The 21,845-nt window shown below is 51.0% G+C and overlaps 9 protein-coding genes across 9 annotated transcripts; 6 read left to right on the top strand and 3 right to left on the bottom strand.

The window, feature by feature from the left end:
* Positions 1 to 2,649: 2,649 nt before the first annotated feature.
* Positions 2,650 to 3,123, bottom strand: ARB_07777 (uncharacterized protein; the record flags this gene model as incomplete). Its single annotated transcript, XM_003014011.1, has 1 exon — positions 2,650 to 3,123. The coding sequence occupies one exon, from the start codon at positions 3,121 to 3,123 to the stop codon at positions 2,650 to 2,652; it is 474 nt and encodes a 157-aa protein (XP_003014057.1).
* Positions 3,124 to 3,448: 325 nt separating this feature from the next.
* On the top strand, positions 3,449 to 4,489 carry ARB_07776 (uncharacterized protein; the record flags this gene model as incomplete). Its single annotated transcript, XM_003014010.1, has 2 exons — positions 3,449 to 3,976; positions 4,028 to 4,489. The coding sequence occupies 2 exons, from the start codon at positions 3,449 to 3,451 to the stop codon at positions 4,487 to 4,489; spliced, it is 990 nt and encodes a 329-aa protein (XP_003014056.1).
* A 337-nt stretch (positions 4,490 to 4,826) lies between these two features.
* ARB_07775 (uncharacterized protein) lies at positions 4,827 to 8,813 on the top strand (the record flags this gene model as incomplete). The annotated part of the gene is made up of 1 exon (XM_003014009.1): positions 4,827 to 8,813. One exon carries the CDS (start codon positions 4,827 to 4,829, stop codon positions 8,811 to 8,813), a length of 3,987 nt encoding a protein of 1,328 aa, XP_003014055.1.
* Positions 8,814 to 8,991: 178 nt separating this feature from the next.
* Positions 8,992 to 9,412, bottom strand: ARB_07774 (uncharacterized protein; the record flags this gene model as incomplete). Its single annotated transcript, XM_003014008.1, has 3 exons — positions 8,992 to 9,066; positions 9,148 to 9,255; positions 9,287 to 9,412. 3 exons carry the CDS (start codon positions 9,410 to 9,412, stop codon positions 8,992 to 8,994), a joined length of 309 nt encoding a protein of 102 aa, XP_003014054.1.
* Positions 9,413 to 11,544: 2,132 nt separating this feature from the next.
* ARB_07773 (uncharacterized protein) lies at positions 11,545 to 14,052 on the top strand (the record flags this gene model as incomplete). Its single annotated transcript, XM_003014007.1, has 5 exons — positions 11,545 to 12,021; positions 12,128 to 12,254; positions 12,336 to 12,636; positions 12,661 to 13,548; positions 13,602 to 14,052. 5 exons carry the CDS (start codon positions 11,545 to 11,547, stop codon positions 14,050 to 14,052), a joined length of 2,244 nt encoding a protein of 747 aa, XP_003014053.1.
* A 344-nt stretch (positions 14,053 to 14,396) lies between these two features.
* Positions 14,397 to 15,818, top strand: ARB_07772 (vegetative incompatibility WD repeat protein, putative; the record flags this gene model as incomplete). Its single annotated transcript, XM_003014006.1, has 5 exons — positions 14,397 to 14,476; positions 14,573 to 14,699; positions 14,832 to 15,149; positions 15,172 to 15,225; positions 15,393 to 15,818. The coding sequence occupies 5 exons, from the start codon at positions 14,397 to 14,399 to the stop codon at positions 15,816 to 15,818; spliced, it is 1,005 nt and encodes a 334-aa protein (XP_003014052.1).
* Positions 15,819 to 16,350: 532 nt separating this feature from the next.
* On the bottom strand, positions 16,351 to 17,712 carry ARB_07771 (TPR domain protein; the record flags this gene model as incomplete). Its single annotated transcript, XM_003014005.1, has 1 exon — positions 16,351 to 17,712. One exon carries the CDS (start codon positions 17,710 to 17,712, stop codon positions 16,351 to 16,353), a length of 1,362 nt encoding a protein of 453 aa, XP_003014051.1.
* Positions 17,713 to 18,315: 603 nt separating this feature from the next.
* Positions 18,316 to 19,589, top strand: ARB_07770 (uncharacterized protein; the record flags this gene model as incomplete). Its single annotated transcript, XM_003014004.1, has 3 exons — positions 18,316 to 18,342; positions 18,427 to 18,922; positions 18,979 to 19,589. The coding sequence occupies 3 exons, from the start codon at positions 18,316 to 18,318 to the stop codon at positions 19,587 to 19,589; spliced, it is 1,134 nt and encodes a 377-aa protein (XP_003014050.1).
* Positions 19,590 to 20,988: 1,399 nt separating this feature from the next.
* Positions 20,989 to 21,581, top strand: ARB_07769 (uncharacterized protein; the record flags this gene model as incomplete). Its single annotated transcript, XM_003014003.1, has 3 exons — positions 20,989 to 21,068; positions 21,133 to 21,216; positions 21,305 to 21,581. 3 exons carry the CDS (start codon positions 20,989 to 20,991, stop codon positions 21,579 to 21,581), a joined length of 441 nt encoding a protein of 146 aa, XP_003014049.1.
* Between the last annotated feature and the right edge of the window lie 264 nt (positions 21,582 to 21,845).

The following is a 21,845-nucleotide window of genomic DNA, read 5'->3' as shown; positions in this document are numbered from 1 at the left end:
TGATCGCATATGATCTGCGCAAGCATTGGATGCCCTTCATCCCTTCGACCCTGAACTAAAGCAGGTAATCCAGTCCCTCAAGCGATCACCTCGACCCTTTGTTCGTCATCGGCTTGCCTGCATGATGACTTACTTGACTGATTGACCAAAGTGTTTAACTAGTCCCAAGGGGCGGCGGAGCATCTCTGGCGTCACTGGCCTGCCACTGGCCTCCTACAGCAATCAGCAATATGCCACCCTACCAGGAGCATCTCGGCCACTCAAAGAGCCCAGCGGGAGATAAGAATTCTTTTTCAACGGGCGTCTCCGTAGCCAGGGACTCACCAGCCCGGCCCTGCGTCTTAACCGTTTCTTGACTGCCCGGCGTCCGACCCAACCAGTCATGCGGAAGCCAATGGGAGCTCCGCGATGGGTAATATTAGCAGGTGGACGGTCATTTCCCATCCCTGGCCTTAGCTGGGGTAATAAGACAGTTATCCGCCATTGAGGATTGGGACGGTGGAGGGGGCTAGAAGGCAGGCGAGCCGGATAGGCGGGTGGACGGACGATGGAGAGATGGAACCGAGCCCGCTAGGCGATGTGAAGTGTCAACAGCAAGCTGGAATAGTTGGGCTGATATTGAAACATGAGGGCGGGAAGGGGAGGGAAGGGCGTAAGGAGCTTGCTGGCTTGCTGGCTGGCTGGGCTGGCTGGATAAGCAGGCAGGCTGCGAAAGAGGGATGATGATACATACCGACTGGAGCATTTCCTCTGACTGCCCAAAGGGTACCTTGATACTAACCAATATATTTGACGCTGTTGTTTATTATTTACGGAGCCCCGATATTTGGTGTTGATATACTTGCTCCATGTTGATAGTGCGCATACTATAGGCAGCCCGTAGACCTAACGACTCCTGCATTCAAACATACATCTATACTCCTGACATCTATGCGTCTATGCATCTATATTGCTACTACATGCAACGGTTTTAACATGTATGTAGATATCTCGTATCGAAGTAGATGGCCTCTATACAAACGACGCGACGAGCTATAATTAGAGCCCAGGACCGCCGCTGAGACGGCTCGACGGAGAAGAACCATGGGGCCCTCCCAGCCCGCCCATCCATGCAAGAGGGCGTGTGTCAGACCACCCAATATGGCATGGAGATGCGAGGGGTTTCGAGAGCTGCTGTGGCCGTTGCTGGCGGTGCTTGGAGATGCTTGGAGGTGCATAAGAAGGCGCCCATTCACCAAGCCGATCTGGAGAGACTTGTCCCTGGATGGCAGGCAGTTAAGCAGCAGCAGTGGATGTCCAAAAGGAAAAATGGCCTCTCTTGTGCATTAGTGCATTAATATCGAGCACGGGAGCAGGCAGGCAGTGCCACGGATGCCAGAGACCAGCCATATAGCACAAGGCAGTGCCATACTTAATAGCACAAGGGAAACCCGGGTGGTCGGCTGCGCTGCTGAATGGGAGGAGCCGTTTTAATTATCCAGACTCCGACTCCGTCCTGGTGCAGCAGCTGGGAAGAGGAGTGCCCCATCTGCGTCCAGGCAAAGACCGGACCACGGACGGGCAGGTAAAGTCAAGATAGCCTGCCAGTGCGAGAGAGAGCCCGGGGGAGGATGCTCTCTACATACTCTGTCTGACCTTGCTGCTCTGGCTTGCTTCTGCTTGCTCTGTTTGCTTCTGTTTGCTGCCGTATTTATTTGCAGGCAGGGAGAGACAAGGCTCCTTTGATTGCGTACGACCGGGGAGATCGACGGCTCGATAGCCTTGCAGTAAAGCAACTCCCTCGAAGTAACCGTATATTTCTAAGTATATAGAAGCAACTACTCGTTGGCGGTGTACGGAGTACTTTGCGGCCTGCCTTTGAGTTCTTCTCCAGGTTTTTTTTCCCATGCCCCTGGTCAACTATACATATGTAAGAGAAACAAGGGAGGGAGAAAGAAAACATGCTGATGGGCATCCACCCAGCTGTCTCGGGCCGGTACATGGCAGAAGGGTGGCCCTCTCCAGCCAGCAGGATTTTGGGCTGTTAAGTTGGATACCGCGAGCTGTCCAACGGAGAAAAGAAGAAGAAACGAGCTTCGAGAAACGGAATCCAGAGGTCAAAGCCGACGGGACCTCTACCCGGGAGGTTGTTGATAAAAGGAAAATATATAGTACGGAGTGCGGATATGCCGTCCACGTCCACGTCCACGTCCACGTCCATGTCCATGTCCATGTCCATGCTTCCAAGCGACGAAAAGCCGGGCCTTGCAGTCACTCCGACTGTACGTAAGTATACGGAGTACTACTCCAGAGATAGCATCATCGCACAGAAAGCCGTAAGGGCCGTGGGTGGCTGCCTTGCCCTGGCTGTAACGCTGCAACGTTCTGATGGCGTGGAAGATGGCCGGCGCACCATCAGCAGACGTGCCTGTCAGACACACGGTTGGCAAGCATCTGGCGCTGTCTATCTTTTCTGTCTGTCAAGACGACAAGACGACAAGACAAGGCTCTGGTCTTTGACGGTGTCTCTCTGTCCGTCTTACTCTCTTTGCTGGTCCTGCTAGCTCTTGCGTCTCAGCGATGCAGGATATAAGCATGATTGGGTCTGACCAGGGGCGCTGCTTAGGACTGGATGCCGATCTTTAAAAAGCAACCACGGCGACAAGGAAGTCAATTTCTGGGTCCCCAAGGGGAGGAAAAAGACGAAGAAGAGGAAGAAGCAAATATAAGCTGCTCAGCTGGAAAAAGCAAGGAGAAGAAAAGTCGAAGTTGAAAGTCCAAGTTGGTCGTCGTCTGCCCTGCATGGCCGTCGATGGGACTAAGTGAGTATAGTATGCCTCTCACAAGCCAGCAATCAATTTCTGTGACGGTCTTCAGCAGCCGTAGCAGCCGTTTGCTAGCCGTGCATGTTGCACAGAGAGGATTTGAAGGACTCCTCCGTAGCGAGGCAATGATAAACGACTCCGTAACGGCTGCCTTGTTTATTCTGTGTGGGTGTTGCTGGCTGTCTGTCTCGATTGAACGGCCTCCCCTCCTCCTCCTCCTCTCATCCCTAGCACCGAGCTGTAGGCACCGACGGTTCCCCAGGGGATTGACTCTTGTTCTCCATCCTGCCAGCAGGATTCGAGAAAGAGAGAGGGCCATCATCGACAGACTATTCGCATCGTGCAGAGCTAGTGGCCGCCATCGCTGAACCCGCCCCCATGGCGTGTAATTCACAGACGGCTAGTCGAGATATATTTTATTCACCGTAGTAAGTAAAGGTCCGCCAGCGACGATGAAGGTACCAGTACCAGGTACCTGTACCTGTTCCCCTGCTCCTCGACAGGGTTCCGACTCCATCCCCGTAGCGTTTTCTCTGGCCGAGCAGCAGCAGTGCGGATCTGGCTCAGGGGTCCCGATCCATATAGGCTGGAGGAAGGCAGCGCAGACGCATCGAAGGGGGACCAGGCAGCCAGATGGGGTTCCGATGGAGTCGTCCCATGGATCACGGCAGTGCGATGGACGCCCGCGATGGAGCAGATCTGGTCGTATCCTCTGGCAGAGTCGCAGCGGCCAGCAGTGGTACCATGTTTCTTTTCTTTTGAAGCCCATCTCTGCTTTAATAGACCCGGCAGCCTGCTCCGGCGAAGGGACTATCTCTCTCTCTCTCCTTACCCCCCCCCCTCTCTCTCGCTGGCTTTGCCTCTGTGTGTACACTCCGTACTTTTGCTCCTTTTGCTGTTGCTTCTCTTCCTTTTGCCGTGCTTTTGCTTCTTCTGCGTTGCCGCGTCGGCCGCTGATCACTTCGATATCATCGCCCGCACAGCCAAAAGGGGGGACTGCCCGGCCAGGGGACATCCTGACTCGATCGGACTCCACTGGGGCACCCTCAATCGCTGGTTCTTCTATCGCTCGCTCGCTCGCTCTCCATCGATCTGTCTGGCTGCGGCTGTTGGTCGGTTGGGTTGCTGGTACATATACATACATCTATATATATAAAAAAAATACATCCCCCGTTAGCCCCTGAGCCGACCTCTATCAACATCACCAACCTCGACACCAACAGACAGACACCAGCTTCGGCGACCAAGGGAGACAGAGGCTTGAGCCTGCTACGAAAAGAAAGCCTTCGCACATCGCCTGCCCACCCCCGCGAGATGGCGGCGAGATAGACTCAGCGCTGGACGAGACGAAGATATATACGAACATTCAGCCACCCCAGGAAGAAGCAACGAGAACGAAGAAAAAGCAAGCAAGCAAGAAAAGAAGACGAGAAGAAGAGAGGAAGAAGAAAAAGGAATATCGTACTCTAATTGATATTCGTCTTCCGTCCCTTCGAGAATTTGCATCCGGACGGCAACCGACGCTGTCTGTCTCTCTCTTTGTACTGAGCACTGAGAAACTTGATAGAAAGACAGAAGACAGAGCCATCAGACAGAGACAGGAGAGAGACAGGAGAGACAGAGAGACGGCTCTTTATCCCTCCCGCTGCTCAGCCAGTCGCTCGCTACCGGAACTGTCCCTGTAGGTTCCCTTTCTCCCGTCCTGGATGCTCCCGTTGCTCCCGCGCGGCCGGCCAGTCTGGATATGCCCCCTTTTTTTCCTCTCATATCTATCAAACAAACCACAACCGCCATTTCCACTGCCTTATTCTTACTGATATCTCTTGATTACTTGTTAATTGAGCGTTACTGATACTGATTGCTGATTGCTGACTGCTGTGGTATAGATATAAAAGCCATACGAATGGTTGCGTGACGGCGGCCTCAGTCGTCCGGCCTCACCACCACCAGCAATACAATACAATAATATAATATACTAATCACACGGAGAAGACGAAGAAGAGAAGAAGACCGACACAGATGATGCCGGGAGACGTCTCGCCGGCCTTCATGGGCGGCCGCGTGAGAAGCACCAGCCTCTCCTTCGAACGCAGCGCCAGCATCAGCAGCAGGGCCAGCGCGCCCTCGCCGCCGCTGGTCAACCCGGCACCGCAGTACGTCGCCATCTCGGCGGCCACACAGTTGATATCGGCCTCGCACGGCGTCAACCCGCTCCAGCCCAAGGAAGGGCGCCCTGGAAATGCCATCGTGACGCCGCCGTCGCTCGTCCTGGTCAACGGCTTCCTCGACCACATCCTGTTCAACATCCTGCTGGCCGCCAAATCGACCAAGCTGGCCGCCATCCGCCCGGCCGTCTCAGACGTCCTCAAGCCCCGGCTGGCCCGCGCCGTCGTCTCTGTCGCCGACGAGGAGCTGAGCGAGTACATGGGCACCAGCGACGAAGAAGAGCTGACGGGCTACGGCTACTCCCAGGAGGCCGCCGGCCAGGGCCACTTCGAGCTCGAGCGCTCGTGGAAGCTGACCCGGCTGCGCTGCATGGTCTACGCCCGGCTCGGCGACATGGAAGAGGACGACGAGGAAGAATACCTGCAGCGTGAAGGGCTGAGCGAGACCAACGGCCGGCCGTACTTTATGAACCACGGCGGCATGCTCTCGCCCGCGGCCGCCATCTTCCTGACCTCCATCCTCGAGTACATCGCCGAGAACATCCTGATCATCGCCGGCGAGAACTCCAGCGCCCGCCTGGGCTTCTCCGACGAGAACGACGAGCGCAAGTACCAGGGCGGCACGCTGGTCGTGGACGACGTCGACGTCGAGAAGGTCGCCCTCAACCCGACCCTGGGCCGCCTCTGGCGCACCTGGCGCAAGAACCTGCGGGCGCCGGCCCTGTCGCGGACGCTGTCGAGAGAGTCGCTGGTGCGCCGCGGATGCTCATCGCGGACGAGCACGCACAGCAGCGTCGGCACCTTTGAAACCTTTGATACCTTCAACGGCTTCTCCTTTGGCCGCAAGATCTCGAGCGCCGATCAGCATGTTTCAGACACCGCCAGCGTCAGCACCTGCGTGAACATCAACCCGGCTGACATCCCCCTGCCGATTAGCGAGTATGACATTGACGAGATTGAGATCCCCGGTTTCAGCGCCCAGCTCGCCGTCGCCCTGCCCGCGCGCTCCCTGCGGCCCCGGAGCCTGTTCATCTCGAGCCCGGAAGTCGCAGGCCGGCCGGTCCTGGCCAGGAGCATCAGCGCCATCTCGCCCCGGGTCGTCATGGCATCGGCATCGGCGTCATCGTCGTTGCAGCCCGCTCGTTCCAGCACCAGGCGGGCGCATATCCGCTCCCAGTCGCTGCCCCAGTCGATGTATATAACGTCGCCCCTGGCCTCTTCGCCGACCCGGGTCAAACGGTCAGCTTCGTCCGCAGCAGATACTCGCAAGGAAGACGAACACCTCGAGAGCATGCCAGAGGCTGAAGAGCCAGAGACTGACACCAAGGCCGGAGAATCAGCATCAGCATCGGCAGCAGCGGCGGCAGCAGCGGCAGCGGCAACAGTAGCAGCAGCAGCAGCAACAACAACAACAGCAGCACCGGCATCGGCAGAATCAGAGCTGGAGCAGGCTGGTCCTGACTCGGCGTCCATCTACAGCCCCTATCACCCGGCTTCTATATCCTCTCCTCGCTGCCAGGACTCATCAATGGAGCAAGAGGCCGTCTCTCCGCCCAGCAGCGAGACGGGCGATAACAACAGCGTTGTCTCGTCTATCTATACCATTCCCGAAGCCTCTAGGGTGTCTTCCAAGGAGTCCGCTGAATCTACAACTTCGCAGACTGCAGACAGCAGCTCTGCTCGCATTACCACCTGCGAGGACATTGCAGACGGTAACCCTGCATACTACTCCTCTTCATCCCTCACAGACGACGACCGGGCCGCCCGCAAGGCTGCTCGCCGTAAAGCAACCGCCCCCTTACCCCCTACCAGCAACCCGTTCGGAGACAACATCGTGGAGACTTCTTTCGTCTCTCGCTCTCCTCGCTCTCCCAGCCGCGGAGCTCGCCTTACCCCCCTGACCGAGGTGGCAGACAACACCCCTGTGCAGAATGAGCGTTCGTCGCCAGACCAGGCCTCTATCAACTCCGGGGACAGTGAACCCTCCGTCACTCCACGGAGCAGAGCATGGCTCACAAAAATCAACACCAACTGTTCCACAAGACAGAACTTGCCTGTGTCTCCGGGGTCAGAACGCGCTGCCGTTCAACGAGTCACACCTCCGCCGTCCAGCATCTCTCGAGACTCCAGCAAACTACGCAGGTCAGAGAGTGCAGGCAGCAGGCGTGACGGTCGACCCATCACCTCTGGCTCCGGCGTCTCCCAGGGCTCCAACAGAATCAGGGGCTTGATCAGTAGACAGCCATCAGACCTGTCCGTCTCCGTCATCTGCTCGTCAGACGGCAGCGGATCTGGATCTACAGCCCTGGAGGAGCTTCTCATGAGTGACGAAACAATCCACTATACCCTGACTCCACGAAACATGCGTGAGATGGAAGAGGTCGGCTCACCTCGATGGGCTGCTACTCGCCCAGCAGACCTGGCTGCAGACCCTGCCGATACGAGCTCCGTCAAGAGCGGAAAGCAGAGCCGCAGGATCCTGTCGCCGACCTTCCGCTCCCCTTCGATCTCATCCCCTGTGCCTCAGTCTCCGCTTGCTCGAAACCCCCCTAGTCCGCCGCCGCCAAAGCCTAAGATGCCCGCTCCACAAGCTCGCGATGCTAGAGTCGAAAACGCATCCGTGAGAGACTTCGCCAACTTCATTCGTTCCACAGGACCTGATAAGGGGTTACACCCACCCGCCGCCCAATTTAATAGCATTGCTCGCGCTGGCAACAATTCCATTCCCAACTCTCCTGCAACGACAGGAACCTACTCAACCAGCCCCCTCGCCACGCCAAAGGCCTCGACGAAGGATAATAATAATAATACCTCCAACATCACTTCCACCCCGCGAGCAACCAACCCGAACCGGCCTCGTCTCGAAGCTCGTCCGGCAGTCTTTGTCAGAGATAACAAGACCTCCGAACTGATCGACTTCATCCGTCAGGGGCCCCCTGATCCTCAAGCTCGTCGTCTGCAGCAGAAAACCGTCGCCCCATTCAGGAATACCATGAACTCAGACGATTTCAGCTCCTTCAGCCAAACAATCCGCAGTGAGCGTGACTTCACCATTGGCGATAGCTCAATACCCGGCACCCAGGACGGCTCCATGGTCGCCGCATCAGTTGCCTCCGTCAACTCCCACACGGCGCTAATCGACAGTAGCACCCGGCCTAACAGCCGAACGCTCCAGTACCGGCTCTCTCCAACCCCAAACATTCGAGGCGATGGTTCGGCAACGCCCGCTAAAACACGCCGGCGAGTCAGAGACCCGTACGCCATTGATTCGGATAGCGAGGATGAATACGACGACGTTCGCGATGTGGCTAAGCCCAAGGAAGAGAGTCTGGCCGAGTTCCTGAAAAACGGGCCCCCTCCCCCTCCTCCTCCAAAGCCACAGCCGTTCACCATCAACATCCAAAAGGCTAACGAGCTGCATCGCCAAAAGGCCATGAGGCCGCCCATCTCGCGAAGCGTAACGCTAGACTCCACATCCGAGGCCGGGTCGCCTGCTCCTCCCAGACTCGTCGACCTGCCACCCAAGTACAACTACCACGGCCATGCCGGCAGACCACAGGCCTCGCTTACTTCGGGCTCTTCGTTTGTCGCTACCATCCATGCAGACCAGCCTGATAACCAGTGGCATTCGGGCGGAAGACTGCCCAAGGGCGTGATCAAGGGCGTCGATGCAGACAGTCTTTACCGATCCAACAAGTCTGATACCGCTGCTCTAGCAGATTTCCTGAAGAACACCGGTCCTCCGTCTTCCCCTAGCGTCAGCTCCCTGCAGTCCATGAAGACCGGAACATCAGCTAGCTGGACATTCAAGACTTTCCTACGAAAGAAGAAACAAGTGGCATAGTTTTATCATCATATCCTCCTCCTCTCCCTCTCCCTCTCCCTTTCCACCCCCCTTTTCTCCTCGTTCACAAAACCTCGCCCCTTTTCTTGCCCTTTTTCTCCTGGGAAAAACATTCACGCTTTCGAAATGTTCTACCATATTTTTTAATTAATGAATATGACTTTCGGCCCTTGTTACATTATACCTTTTCCTTCGTCCCGCCTCGTTGTTTCTTCTTCTTTTTTTTCATCTCCCTCTTTTCATCTTCATCTTTCTTGGTACAAGGGTGGCAGTATATATATTTCCTTTTCCTTTCCCATTCAAATCAAGACAAGATCCAGCCTTGGTTCCTCACTCGTTCTTCTTTGGCGAAAAAGACCTTCCCCACGTATATACACAGATTCTGCTCCAGCTTTCTCCTATTTCCCTTATTTCCGCCTTCATCCCGCCCGTTTTCCTTGGTCTATTCTACGCTACGCTCGCTGAACGCATACAGAATGTGTTGTACCCCTTTCTCCTTCTTCCTTCTTCCTTCTATATACCACCTTTCCGTCCTCTTTCTTAACTTCCCTTTGGGTCTCATTTTTGTCATATAATACTTTCCCCCACTTCATAGCCATTACGGTGAGATGCAAGTCATGAAAATACTCTTTTTTCTTCCTCGCTATCTTACTCTTACTTCTCCATGACCAAATCTTTCAACTCCCTACACTACGCTGTGTCATGGCCATGCCACATGCCACGTCGATATACCGATGACAACATAGATCAAAAAAATACCCACGTATACCCGTCAAAGCAAAGCGTTTTGCACGTCACAAGATCAACTCTCGAACATGCTTGCGGTTGCAGTTCTGCAGTCTTGTTTTGCATCACCCCCTGTCCACGCTAGCCGGCAGCAGATCATTTTGACTTGCATGCGTTTCACCCTGTGAACACCCGCACATCGCACATCTTCCCCGGGTATACTTTAGTTTCAACAGACGAACGGAACCTCTGTTCCCCCGCCAGATCGTCCAGATACGTGTATGGCCTGACCCGGTCGATAGTTCGGGAGGGTTATGGGCCCGTTGGGGCCCCGGTTTCCGAGGCCACCCTGGCTTTCGAACGGTTGCGTGTGATGGACGCGGAACCTTGTCGATGAGATATCCCTTTGCGTTATGCGTTGTTGTTGCGGGTTGTGATGTGTTCTTTGCCTCTTCTCGAGCGAGAGCTGATACATGCAATAGCATTGACGTTATGCAGGTCTGCAGAGCAAGGACAGGTGGTGTTGATTCGAAGATGTATAGGTACATCTGATCTGAGTTCGTTCGGGGCGCGGACGCCCTCGGCAGGCCTCTGACCGTCCGGCACGCGCTTAACGACCAGCTTAGAACTGGTACGGACAAGGGGAATCTGACTGTCTAGTTAAAACATAGTGTTGCGATGACCAGAAAGTGGTGTTGATGTAATGTGATTTCTGCCTAGTGCTCTGAATGTTAAAGTGAAGAAATTTAACCAAGTGCGGGTAAACAGCAGGAGTAACTATGACTCTTAAGGTACGGAGTACCTAGCTATGTATCTATCTACTATCTACTATCTAGTGAAACTACAGCCAGGGGAACGGGCTTAGTGGAATTAGTAGGGAAAGAAGACCCTATTGAGCTTGACTTTAGTTTAACATGGTGAAAAGACATATTAGGTGTAGGATAAGTAGGAGCTTCGGCGCCGGTAAAATACCACTACCTAGGTACCTTTATTATTTTTTTTTACTTATTCAATAATTGGCCTGTTCATAGCGATGTTGCTTTTTGATCCTTTGATGTCGGCTCTTCCTACCATAGACGAGTCATATCTGTTGATGTTATGATACAAGTTGGTGATGTCTAGTTTGATATCTCCATAGACACCATATCTCACTCTTTGCCAACACATGGCAAGGGGTTAGTTAAACCACACAAGAAAATGAACTCTCCGTTTCATATTTATTTATATATTTTTTTCGATGATTATCTTGTAGAAGCGTCATTGTCAATGGTCTTGTTGTTGCCACCAAGGCACGAAATTGTAGATGGGGTCTCGATACCAGCGTTTTCAGACGAATGGGTTTTGAGACGCAGCCAGTTTAGACCTATAAAGCTAGGGATATCTGTGGACATCTTTCGATATGGATACTCTAGGGGAGGCTGTTCTGTAGTCGAAATTGATGATGAGGCGACATCATCCACGGCCCTTGAAACGATAGTTGATATTGCAGCCCAAATTGAATGTGACCTATCTCCAACATATATACCGCTGTTCTCATCAGTGGAGATGTGCCTTTAGAACAAACTCCACCCCTTTATGGTATATCCAGTCTCAGTCTGTCTCCTTGTTTGAGATGTACAGTGATTAATCGATTTTATGTTTATAAATAGATGGCACTCCGGCGCAGTATTTGAGGTGGGTATATTGGACGGTCTTTGATATCTAGCATTATGAATGATACCCAGCTGGACATTCCTCCGGCCTTAGAGCAGAAAGTAATATCTAGGAGAGATATCAACCTTCTGAGTATCTGCGTATCATCGTAGCCACGGGCAGGAGTTGGCTTCCTCAGGGAGGAAGAATTGGCTTGCAGTATCTAGCTGTGAGCTAAGTTCAAGTTACAGAAGCACAACCAGTATGCACATGGACGGCTTAGTAGTCAGATAATTGCCCGGCTGCCGTATACTGTATCAGTAAATAGTTGGTAGTATTGAATGTAGAAGCTCAGGGCCAGCCGGTGCCTTCCATGGAGGTCCCGTCGTCGGGTGTCGATGTAGCTTGCCGGAGTTTCTATTTTCCTTGGCCTGCAACCGCCCGGGCAGCGCCAGGGACAAATATACGTAACCCTAAAGTTGGACATCGAGATAGCAGTGCAGGCGACCAGGCGCATCCAGATCAACCGCCCTTCTCTCCACAAGCTCCCTTGGTGGTGATCCTCCTCCCTCGACCTCCTCGCTCTCTCTATTTCTCCATCTTATTCACGGCAGAGACCAGTATGCGACGGGGCTCAGCCATGGGACTGCGGTCTCCTTTCGAACTTCTCTTCCTCCTCTTCACCCTCCTTGTGCCTCTTACCTCCGCCGTACGATTCGATCTCATCCCAAATACACACTCAGGAAAGCACGAAAGATGCATAAGGAATTTCGTTGCGCGTGACCAGCTTGTTGTCGTCACTGCCACCGTGAGCGGCTCGAAGGGAGATGGACAGGTTGTCAACATGCACGTACGTGGTGGGCTATTCTCATCATTTTTAAGACAAGCAGACTGCAATTGCGAATTGCACGATATACTCGAATGCCTGCTAATTGTATTTGTGTTGGATGGAATAGATCAAGAGTTCTCTAGGCGACGATTACGCCAAACCAAAAGATATCGCCGGCGAGATCAGACAGATGTTTACTGCCAGCGCCGACTCCTCCTTTGACGTTTGCTTCTCCAACGTCCTTTCTGGGCGACGTAAGTCTTACCCTGGCGGATTTCTTCATTGGCATTACAAACAGTGGAATTTTGGCTAATTTTTTTTCTTCCCCATTATAGATGCGGGCCCCAACCCTTCTCGTCAGGTTGAGCTGAGCATTGATATCGGTGCTGATGCTCGTGACTGGGATGCTATCAAGGTCCAGGAGAAGCTCAAGCCAGTGGAGGCTGACCTCCGCCGTTTGGAGGCCATGATCACTGAAATCGTTGCGGAGATGGACTTTATGCGCGCACGAGAGCAGAAGCTCCGAGACACCAACGAAAGTACCAATGAGCGAGTCAAGTGGTTTGCTTTCGGCACCATGGGTATGCTGATTGGCCTTGGTGTCTGGCAGGTGGTCTATTTGAGAGCCTACTTCCGGTAAGTTTTTTTCTTCAATTGCAGTATTGACCCCTTCATCTGGTTTCGCTTGCTAAATGATTTCTTTCTACGATTAGATCGAAGCACCTTATCTAAAGCATCCATAAAGAGATTTCTTTTGGCGAATGGTGAAAGTTGCCCTTTCCTACCGAAGGCTATGATCCGTTTCTATGTCTGCTCAGGTACTTTTGGGCGGCCTTTCTGCTTGCTCGGCTTCATTTATACTTCCTCTTTTTCGATATCTATCACGTCTCATTATGAGGGAATACGAATTGTAACTATGATCACTATTCAATTAGCATCTGCGAAAAGCTACAGGGTTTATACATGGATGAACGTAAAAATAATTATCTTAATTTATTCAGTTACTAAAGTATCAACTGTTAGAAAGGCTCCCAAACGAGTAGTTGGAGTTGTGAATTCTGATGGTCCAGGTGATGCAAACAGTGCAAACAGAGCTCGGATGATGTCAAATCTTCAGGTTTCATCAAAAGAAACCAGCAACTGTTGGCCGCTGGACCTCGACGCAGAAGCATATCAATTCGGTCTCTCATTTACTCCCATGTCTACGGCGCATAGTATATCTCGATCGTTAAGCCGAGGACTGGCCTCGTGCAGATGCCGCTCTCCAGTTCTCTCGTTTAGGCCATCACCAGCATCCGGCGCATCCATCTCATATCAACAACACAATGCCAGCATATACCCTTCCTCGTCCCTGGGGTTGCGATGTCTAAGTTATTCTTCCCACCTGGGTAGTAATGGAAGCGCAGGAAACAAGGGTAGCAAGGCGGAAGAGCAGCTAGCTCCGGGGCAAACAAAGGGTGAACTTGCGGTCGGAGAGATGGAAGGCATTACGTTCAAAGTCGAGCCATTGAAGAGAAAGGGAGAGGATAACAGCACAAAGAGAGCTAGGTTACTATGTGAGTGCCATACCGGATGCCATAGAAGCTACATCTTTCGTCTAGGGGGACTAACGTCAAGATAGACCAGAGCCGCAAACGGGGAACTCTAGAGTCGGACCTGCTCCTGTCAACGTTCGCATCTACATATCTGGCAAAGATGACGGGAAGCCAACTGGATGAATACGACCGGTTCCTGGATGAAAACGACTGGGACATCTACTACTGGGCGACTCAGGAACCACCGTCTGAGTCCGAGGCAGCTGAGGGTGCCTTGAAGGCCAAAGACGAGCTGACGGATACGTGGAAGAGCGGCGCAGCGAAGAGCGGAGAGTGGGCGCAGACCGTGGGAGCTTTCAAGCCAGCATACCGGCCTGTCCCTCAGCGCTGGGCTGACTCGGAGATTCTCGCTCTGCTGCGACAGCACGTCCAGAGCAAGAAAGCTGGAGACGGCAGCAGCAAGGGAAGCGGCGGTGGCCTGGGCCGCATGCCCAACATCGAGCCCTTCAAGTCGTAGCGTATACCTGTCTGTACATTATGTATCACCAAGCCATCTCATCTGTGTCGACCATAGAATCATCGTCATCATCACCATCATCATGATGCTGGCTTCATCTCTATAGTTGTATCGCGAGACGTTGAAAAGGCGCTCGCTTAATGCCGGTTAGGGTTTAGCGCGCACACTGGCGTTTAGGGTTTGCCTGGATGCGGAACACGCCTAACTCCTTTCTGCGATTTGTGTGAAAAAAAGATCGAAGAGAGACAACAACTTCAACTGCTCGCCCTTCATCCCTCTCCGTCCACCACCACCCCTCGAGGATTTACGAGAGCATCACGCAGTCGAGCTCGAGTCCGCACATCATGGCTGAGCAGCTAGTCCTCCGTGGAACCCTCCAGGGCCACAATGGCTGGGTTACCAGCTTGGCCACGACTTTGGAGAAGTAAGGACCATTCCATGATGATTCCTGTGATTGAGAAGAGAAGCAAAGACGATGAGCTTCAGGCGGATGGAGGATGATGCTGACAGGCCGGTTTAGCCCAAACATGCTCTTGTCCGCCTCCCGCGACAAGACCCTGATCGTCTGGAACTTGACCCGCGATGACACCGCATACGGATACCCAAAGCGATCCCTCCACGGCCACTCTCACATCGTTTCTGACTGTGTATGATATTCCCCCCGGGTCCAGTTGATATGTTTGCGCAGGGTGACGAGATATGGAGGGAAAAAAACCATTGAAGAGGGGCATAAGCCATGGGGATTTTCTTTTTTGCATGGCTAATTATTGATATAATAGGTCATCTCCTCCGATGGTGCCTACGCTCTCTCCAGCTCCTGGGATAAGACCCTCCGTCTGTGGGAATTGGCTACCGGAAACACCACCCGCACTTTCGTCGGCCACAACAACGACGTTCTGTCCGTTTCCTTCTCTGCTGACAACCGTCAAATTGTCTCTGGTTCCCGTGACAGAACCATCAAGCTGTGGAACACTCTTGGTGACTGCAAGTTCACCATCACCGACAAGGGCCACACCGAATGGGTCTCCTGCGTCCGCTTCAGCCCTAACCCCCAGAACCCCGTCATCGTCTCTGCTGGTTGGGACAAGCTCGTCAAGGTACGAATCACCTGACTACCAGCAACCTCCTCGTTTTCTATGTCGCCTTGTTTTCCAAATGATGTTTTGCAATTACGTATTTGCTACTTCAGAGCTCCGTTGCGGGCCATGAGACCATTATTCACCTTTGCCCTGATGGAAATTACCCCCCTTGATTATTATTATATACTGCCCACAGAAAACTTTTCTAGGAGTATTGTTGCACTTCTTTGGGCGCATTTGCTAACAATCGAGGAACAATAGGTCTGGGAACTCTCCACCTGCCGCATCCAGACTGACCACATTGGCCACAGCGGCTACATCAACACTGTCACCATCTCCCCTGATGGCTCTCTTTGCGCCTCTGGTGGCAAGGACGGCGTTGTCATGCTCTGGGATTTGAACGAATCGAAACACCTCTACTCTCTCAACGCTGGTGATGAAATCCACGCTCTTGTCTTCTCTCCTAACCGCTACTGGCTTTGCGCTGCCACTGCCAGCAGCATCAGCATCTTCGACTTGGAGAAGAAGAGCAAGATTGATGAGCTCAAGCCTGAATTCGAGGACAAGGGCAAGAAGAGCCGTGACCCTGAGTGCATAAGCTTGGCTTGGAGCGCTGATGGCCAGACTCTGTTCTCTGGATACACTGATAACAAGATTCGCGCCTGGGGTGTCATGTCAAGGGTATAAGAGTACCACTTTTTATTCCCCTTTTGTCACATCTTTAATACCGGAGTGAGTTGTTTACTAGATAATGTCCAATGAAACAATATGACTGGTTGGGGATCATTCGGATGAAGCAATGCGCACACCTGATCAAAAAGGAAGGGCAAAAAAGGGCTACCCCCGTGGACAACATGAGCTGTGGTGTTTGATAGTTCCCTGGAGTTATTTACAACGGATCTATCTAAATGGAAGCAAAAAAAAAAGTTCAAAAGCATAACCTGCCCACTGCTACCCTATCTTCAAAGCCGATGGCATTTTCTTCATGGACATTTAAGTTGGCGAGTGACCTATCGTATTGGCTAGAAAGGTTATGCTATGTACGTCTTTCACGACTTTAATGGAGATTCTACATCATGATTATACCTTTCTCGTTCGCCGTAGTTCAACAGATTCTCAATATGGAACCTAAATTTTGTCAAAATGTTGTACATGGGGTTTCTATGTTCGTAACTATCTTGCCCGTTTGAGAGGTATTATACATGGATGTTACTTTATCTCACTTCTTGCGTCGCAGCCTCTTCAGTGCATCTTCCGCCTGTTCAATTCCTTCCGCGAATTGAACTTTCACAGCCGCTGCTTTGGCTTTCCGATAGAAGTCCTCTGCCTGCTGAGAATTTTCTTGCATCTCAGCTATCTCTCCCAAGTTGAACAGAGCAACAACACAGGCTTGGTCACATTGCTCATTCTTATATGATTCCTCAACATTGCTAGCAACGTCCAATGCTTTTTTGGCCCATTCTCCCGCTGCGGATAGCAGCTGATCGCGTGAAACAGGGTTTGAAGACGCAGAAGAGGGCAACGGGGCGCCCAAAGGCACCTTTCCAGCCTGTTCTGCCATCTGACTAGCAATATTATTTAGGAGAACGGCCTGGATGCATTTGTGTCGTCCATCTCCTTCGTCTTCCTTGAATAAGGATATTGCTTGCATGTACAGAATGGTTGCTAGGTCGCTTCTGCCTTTATTTACGTAGTGGTCAGCCAACTCACTACATGCATTGCCCACTTCGGAAAGAGTAAGGTATGCTGGATTTTCCTCATCCGATGTAATAGGCAGCTTCAAGTCTCTTCTTCGCTGAAGCTCTGCTCTGCTAGTTTCGAAGGCAGAGGTAAGGAATTTCTCTGCCTTCGCGGTATCATCAGGGTATTGTTCGGAGTATATATCGGCTAGTTTTAGGCTAATGCCTGGTATCTTCTTCACCACCTTGTCGCGCAGTTCCTCCTCTTCCTGCTCCTTTTTCAGATCAGTTTCGTACTCAGCTACAGCATCCAAATCAGAGGGGTCAGGTCGGGTATTTTTCCCACTCTGATTTTCCCGATCCATTATCAGTTTTCGTCTCCTTCCATTCTCTATCCAAGTCTCGCAATCATGCTTAATTGTCGTGAGAACTTCAATCGCTGCATCAAACAATTTTGCCTTCTCCAGCATAGCAGCTACCGCTAATCGTATGCCCAGCATTTCATCTGAAAATGGATGTAGTCCCAATTGATATCCAGCGGCTAATGCCTGTTTGTAATAGGCCAATGCTGACGGTGGTTTGAGGTCCATTTCAGTATAATATACTGCCTTTCGAAGAGGCGTAGCTATTTCCTTAGGGAACTTTGTGAATTCCGGATTCACTCGAGTCATAAAGTCGTAGACAATGTATACTAAGAGGGCGGTATTTCCCACGGCGAAAAGCAGTGTAAGAGGAAATCCGATGGGGTGTTTGCGATGGACATTTCGTGCAGCAACCCGGAAATTGTCCCTGAAGCGCTGGTAGTATGTGTATGATCGGAATTGGGAGATCGACGGGCTGCGAGAGAGGAGTTGTATTCTTGGTCGATGGGCCGTTCTGCATGAAGAAATTGATCTCGTCATCGATTGCGAGAAAATCGGACTGCATATCGGTCGTGAGAGAGCGCTGACGCGCCATCCTAGTTTCGGCAGCATCTTTCTAGGTCATATCTAATAATTTGTTAGGACTGAAGCAAGTAACTGCAAGCCTGGTCACTGATGCCTAGTTAGAACACAATCGAGATAATAACGACTTCACTCCCGGCCGGTGGTTGTGATAGCAGGTGGTAAATTTAAGGTTGCTTAGACATTTTTAGCGTGGGCTTTTTATCGGACTCAACCATGAGTTCTAACGGCCATACATTGATTATTTCTTTTCCCTTAAGATAAAGATACATAGCACACCGTGTATATTGATAGCTATTTATGGCGCTCTATGTAAGACGAGGTAGTAATATTCAACATAATTAATATGAGGGTCCCTAGCTGTGGTCGCGTTAGACGGTCACGTGTACCAGGTCCGACTAGCCAAGGTCTAGACTAAATACATCCAGCAAGTTAATTACAACCTCGAAGGCAGCAAGTTATCCATTAGATATATACCAGTCTTTGATGTCCAGCTCTTTCTAACATATGCAAGGTTTATAACCAAGTTGTATACACCAAAGAATTGGTCACGGCGGCAAAATGTGTGGGCGTTATGCTATGGGAATTGTATGCATGATCCTATGCTCTAATACAAGGAGACCACTAGTCTGATATCTTTTGGGACAGCGCCTAGCGTTCATTCGACATCAGCTACAAGAGAGAGGACAGCAGGTTGATGAGATAGCGGATGACGATGAAGTGAGGGAGACGTATAATTTTGCACCGGGAAACTACGGTGCTGTCCTCAGAGCGGACACCCCTGACCACGGTGGCGTGAGTCATGAAGCCGCTGAAGGAGAAGCTCCCGAAGAGCAGCAGGATGCTGAGCAAGCCGAGGCAGAAGAGAAAGGCATCAAGTATAAGATTCAAGCCATGAAATGGGGGCTTATACCCTTTTGGACCAAACGTTCTCCAGACTATGGCTCACTGATGAAGACTATCAACTGTCGGGATGACTCGTTAATAGAGGACCGAGGCATGTGGACTTCGATGAAGAGGAAAAAGCGTTGCATAGTTATATGCCAAGGCTTTTACGAATGGCTTAAAACTGGCCCTGGAGGTAAAACCAGGCTACCGTATTATACCCGTCGAAAGGATGGCGATCTGATGTGTTTCGCTGGCTTGTGGGATTGTGTCAAGTATGAAGGCAAGTAGGATTGGCATTGGATAATATATTTTGGGTGTGTGACTGACCCATAATAGATTCGGGTGAGAAGTTGTATACCTACACGGTTATCACCACTTCGTCCAACCCACAACTGAAATTCCTCCACGACCGTATGCCGGTCATTCTTGATCCAGGTAGTAAGGCAATGGCAGCTTGGCTAGACCCGCATACTACTACATGGACCAAGGAGCTTCAATCACTCTTGAAGCCCTATGAAGGTGAACTGGAGACATACCCTGTTAGTAAAGATGTAGGGAAAGTCGGCAATAACTCCCCGAGCTTCATCGTACCGCTTGATAGCAAGGAAAATAAGTCAAACATCGCCAATTTTTTCCAAGGAAAGGGGCAAAAGAAGGGGAAAACAGAAGTGCCGGAAACTAAACTCGAAAAACCGGAGGGATATTCCAGCAGTCTAAAGAGAGAACACACTCCAGATGATAAATCGGAGAAAACTTCTGCAGACAGCAACAAGAGGGTGAAGATTGAAAGCCCACAAAAAGAATTTGCCCAAGAGAAGATGGAACCCCTTAAAGGAAGCAGTCCTACGAGGAAGATGCGAAGTGCAACAAGCAATAACACGAAACCGAAATCCAGTGCTAAACCAAGTGGTGGAAACCAGCGAATTACCAATTTCTTCAAGAAGTGATTTAGTTGCGATTTATGTTTGATCTATCTATGTACGATATTCATCCCTCTTTTGACTGGGTTCGCTGTCCAACATGCAATGTCTATTATACAAGTATACTTATCTTACACTTCGTCGTGAATAACGTTAATATCACTTCACTGGGAGTTGACACCTTTACTGCCGTATCTTCTGCTCCTCAGCCTTTAGTCTCTCGACCAATTTTTCTCTAAGAAATGGACTTAGTCCAAGGCTGTACGTCGTTAGCAATGTGAGACAAATCCATAACGAACGCGAGGAACACTTACATTCCACTCCTCGTCACAATACGATATGTTCCTGGATAGAAATGTAGTTAGTAATGCAATACATTCATTCACGAAGGAAAAAAGAATGTATCATACCGCTGCTTTGATAGTTTCCTTTCCCTTCAATGTTACCCTGTCCATCAACTTCAATAGAGCCAAATATATCCTCAGGCCTGTAGTTATATGTTAGTTTTCCCACCAACACAACCGTAAAGCCCAATGGGTCAAACATACGAAGGTATCCTGCCGTATTCCGGCGGCTCTCTCGAATCAGCTATATGTATGAATCCACCTCGACCAGCTGACCCTGCCCCTTCTGCCCGTCCATGCATGCGTGAGAAGAGGTTCGCACCGGCAGTTGATGCCATTACTTGTGCTGCGGACACGGTATCTGGGTCCTGGTACGCATGATCTGCTAGCACGGAGTCTAGGATTGATATGAAGCGCGGGTTTGGGGAGAATGTGGTTGGTGTTGGAGGGAGGGCAGAAGTAGTTGTTGACCCGATTGCGACGTCTGGAGTTGGAGGAGAGGTCGGTAGGAGTGATAGCGTATGGCTCGTGCCTGTTGCATTCGGGAAAACGTACTATATGTTGGCGTTAGTTTATGCAGATGGCTTTGGATGGATATGGGACGGGGTGTGCTGGCCGTACGATGTGAGGATTATTCGACAGTGTTGATAGCTGCCTAGACAAAGGCCGGCTCGAGCCCATGATAGGGCGAAAAGCTCCCGTGAGAGAAGCCATTGGTCTTGCTTGGGTTGCTATTTTGGCAGCTAGGCCCATCATTTGTGTTCCTCTCGGTGGAAGGCAAGGAGATGTGTTAGTTAAGTGGCTAGAGCAAAACCTCAACTCAAAAGGCGATGTATGTAACTAGTTAAATCGTGGTTGACAGTCGACGATGATGCTACTATGGCTTGCCACACCAAACACGCACACACCACACACATATATAAATATTAATAGGCACAACTCTCGTATATTCTTTTCTTCTGCTTCTTAATCTGTCTTACTCGTCTTCTCTCATTACTATTCTTCAATAGACGCCTCAAAACTTTTTATCTCAAGTAGCTGCGCTCGAATTTCGCAACGGCGCTTAGTTAAAGCCCTTAAATATGGAGAAGACAAGTCCTCCACCACCCTACTCTACTGCAGAGAATATACCCACAGTCAAACTACCCGAAGGTGCCGGAATGTAAGTACTACTACTCCTTAACAGAAGGAAATATATATATATTAACTATCTTTCTTACTTATAGTATATTCATGACAGCATCAGATAATGACTATTTTTATATTAAATCTATTAGCAGTATGAAACTCCATATTAGGCCAAAGGGACGGTAAGTAGCTTTGCTTATAAGGAGTATATCTAAGTATACTAGCAAGTCCCCCCAACCCACCATATAACCATTAGTTAATGAGTACTAGGAACCCACAGGAAGAGGCTGCACAAATCAAGGCGCATAGGGCGAAACTAGACCAGCTAAGAGCCGAGATGTCTGCGTGGGCGAGAGCAGAGTGGGAGGTAAAGAAGAGAGAGAAGGCGAGACGCAAGGAGCGGGAAGCAGAAATAAAGAGGGAGAAAGCTATGGAGAAAGAGAGGCGAAAGGAGTGGAAAAGGGGGCGGAAGAGGGAGGCGGAAATAGAATGGAGCAAAGCGAGAGAGGGGGGGGAGAGGCAGAGAGAGGAGGAACAGCGAGCATGATGCTATCGTCGTGAGACTGTGAGTAGTGTAGATAGCTAGGTAGTTAAAGATACTCCTGAAGCTCTGTCGCTATCAAGTAAAGAAGGGCTCTTCGCTGTCCTCACGTGACCAATCTTAAATCCGTAGCTCGTTTTGCGGTCCAACGTCCGACTTCAAAGACGAAGGGCAAAGCAAAGCCACAGCCTCAGAGCTGGGAATGCAGATTGGATGCGGGAGCTGATGATAGTTACGCTAAAACGAGAGAAGGGAGCGACGCGCGATGGG

This window comes from Trichophyton benhamiae (assembly GCF_000151125.1).
Source record: "Trichophyton benhamiae CBS 112371 chromosome Unknown Abenha-G-c-312d04.f1, whole genome shotgun sequence".
NCBI lineage: Eukaryota > Fungi > Ascomycota > Eurotiomycetes > Onygenales > Arthrodermataceae > Trichophyton > Trichophyton benhamiae.
The sequence above is the reverse complement of the archived record's forward strand: the minus strand, read 5'-3'. Positions and strand labels throughout refer to the sequence as shown.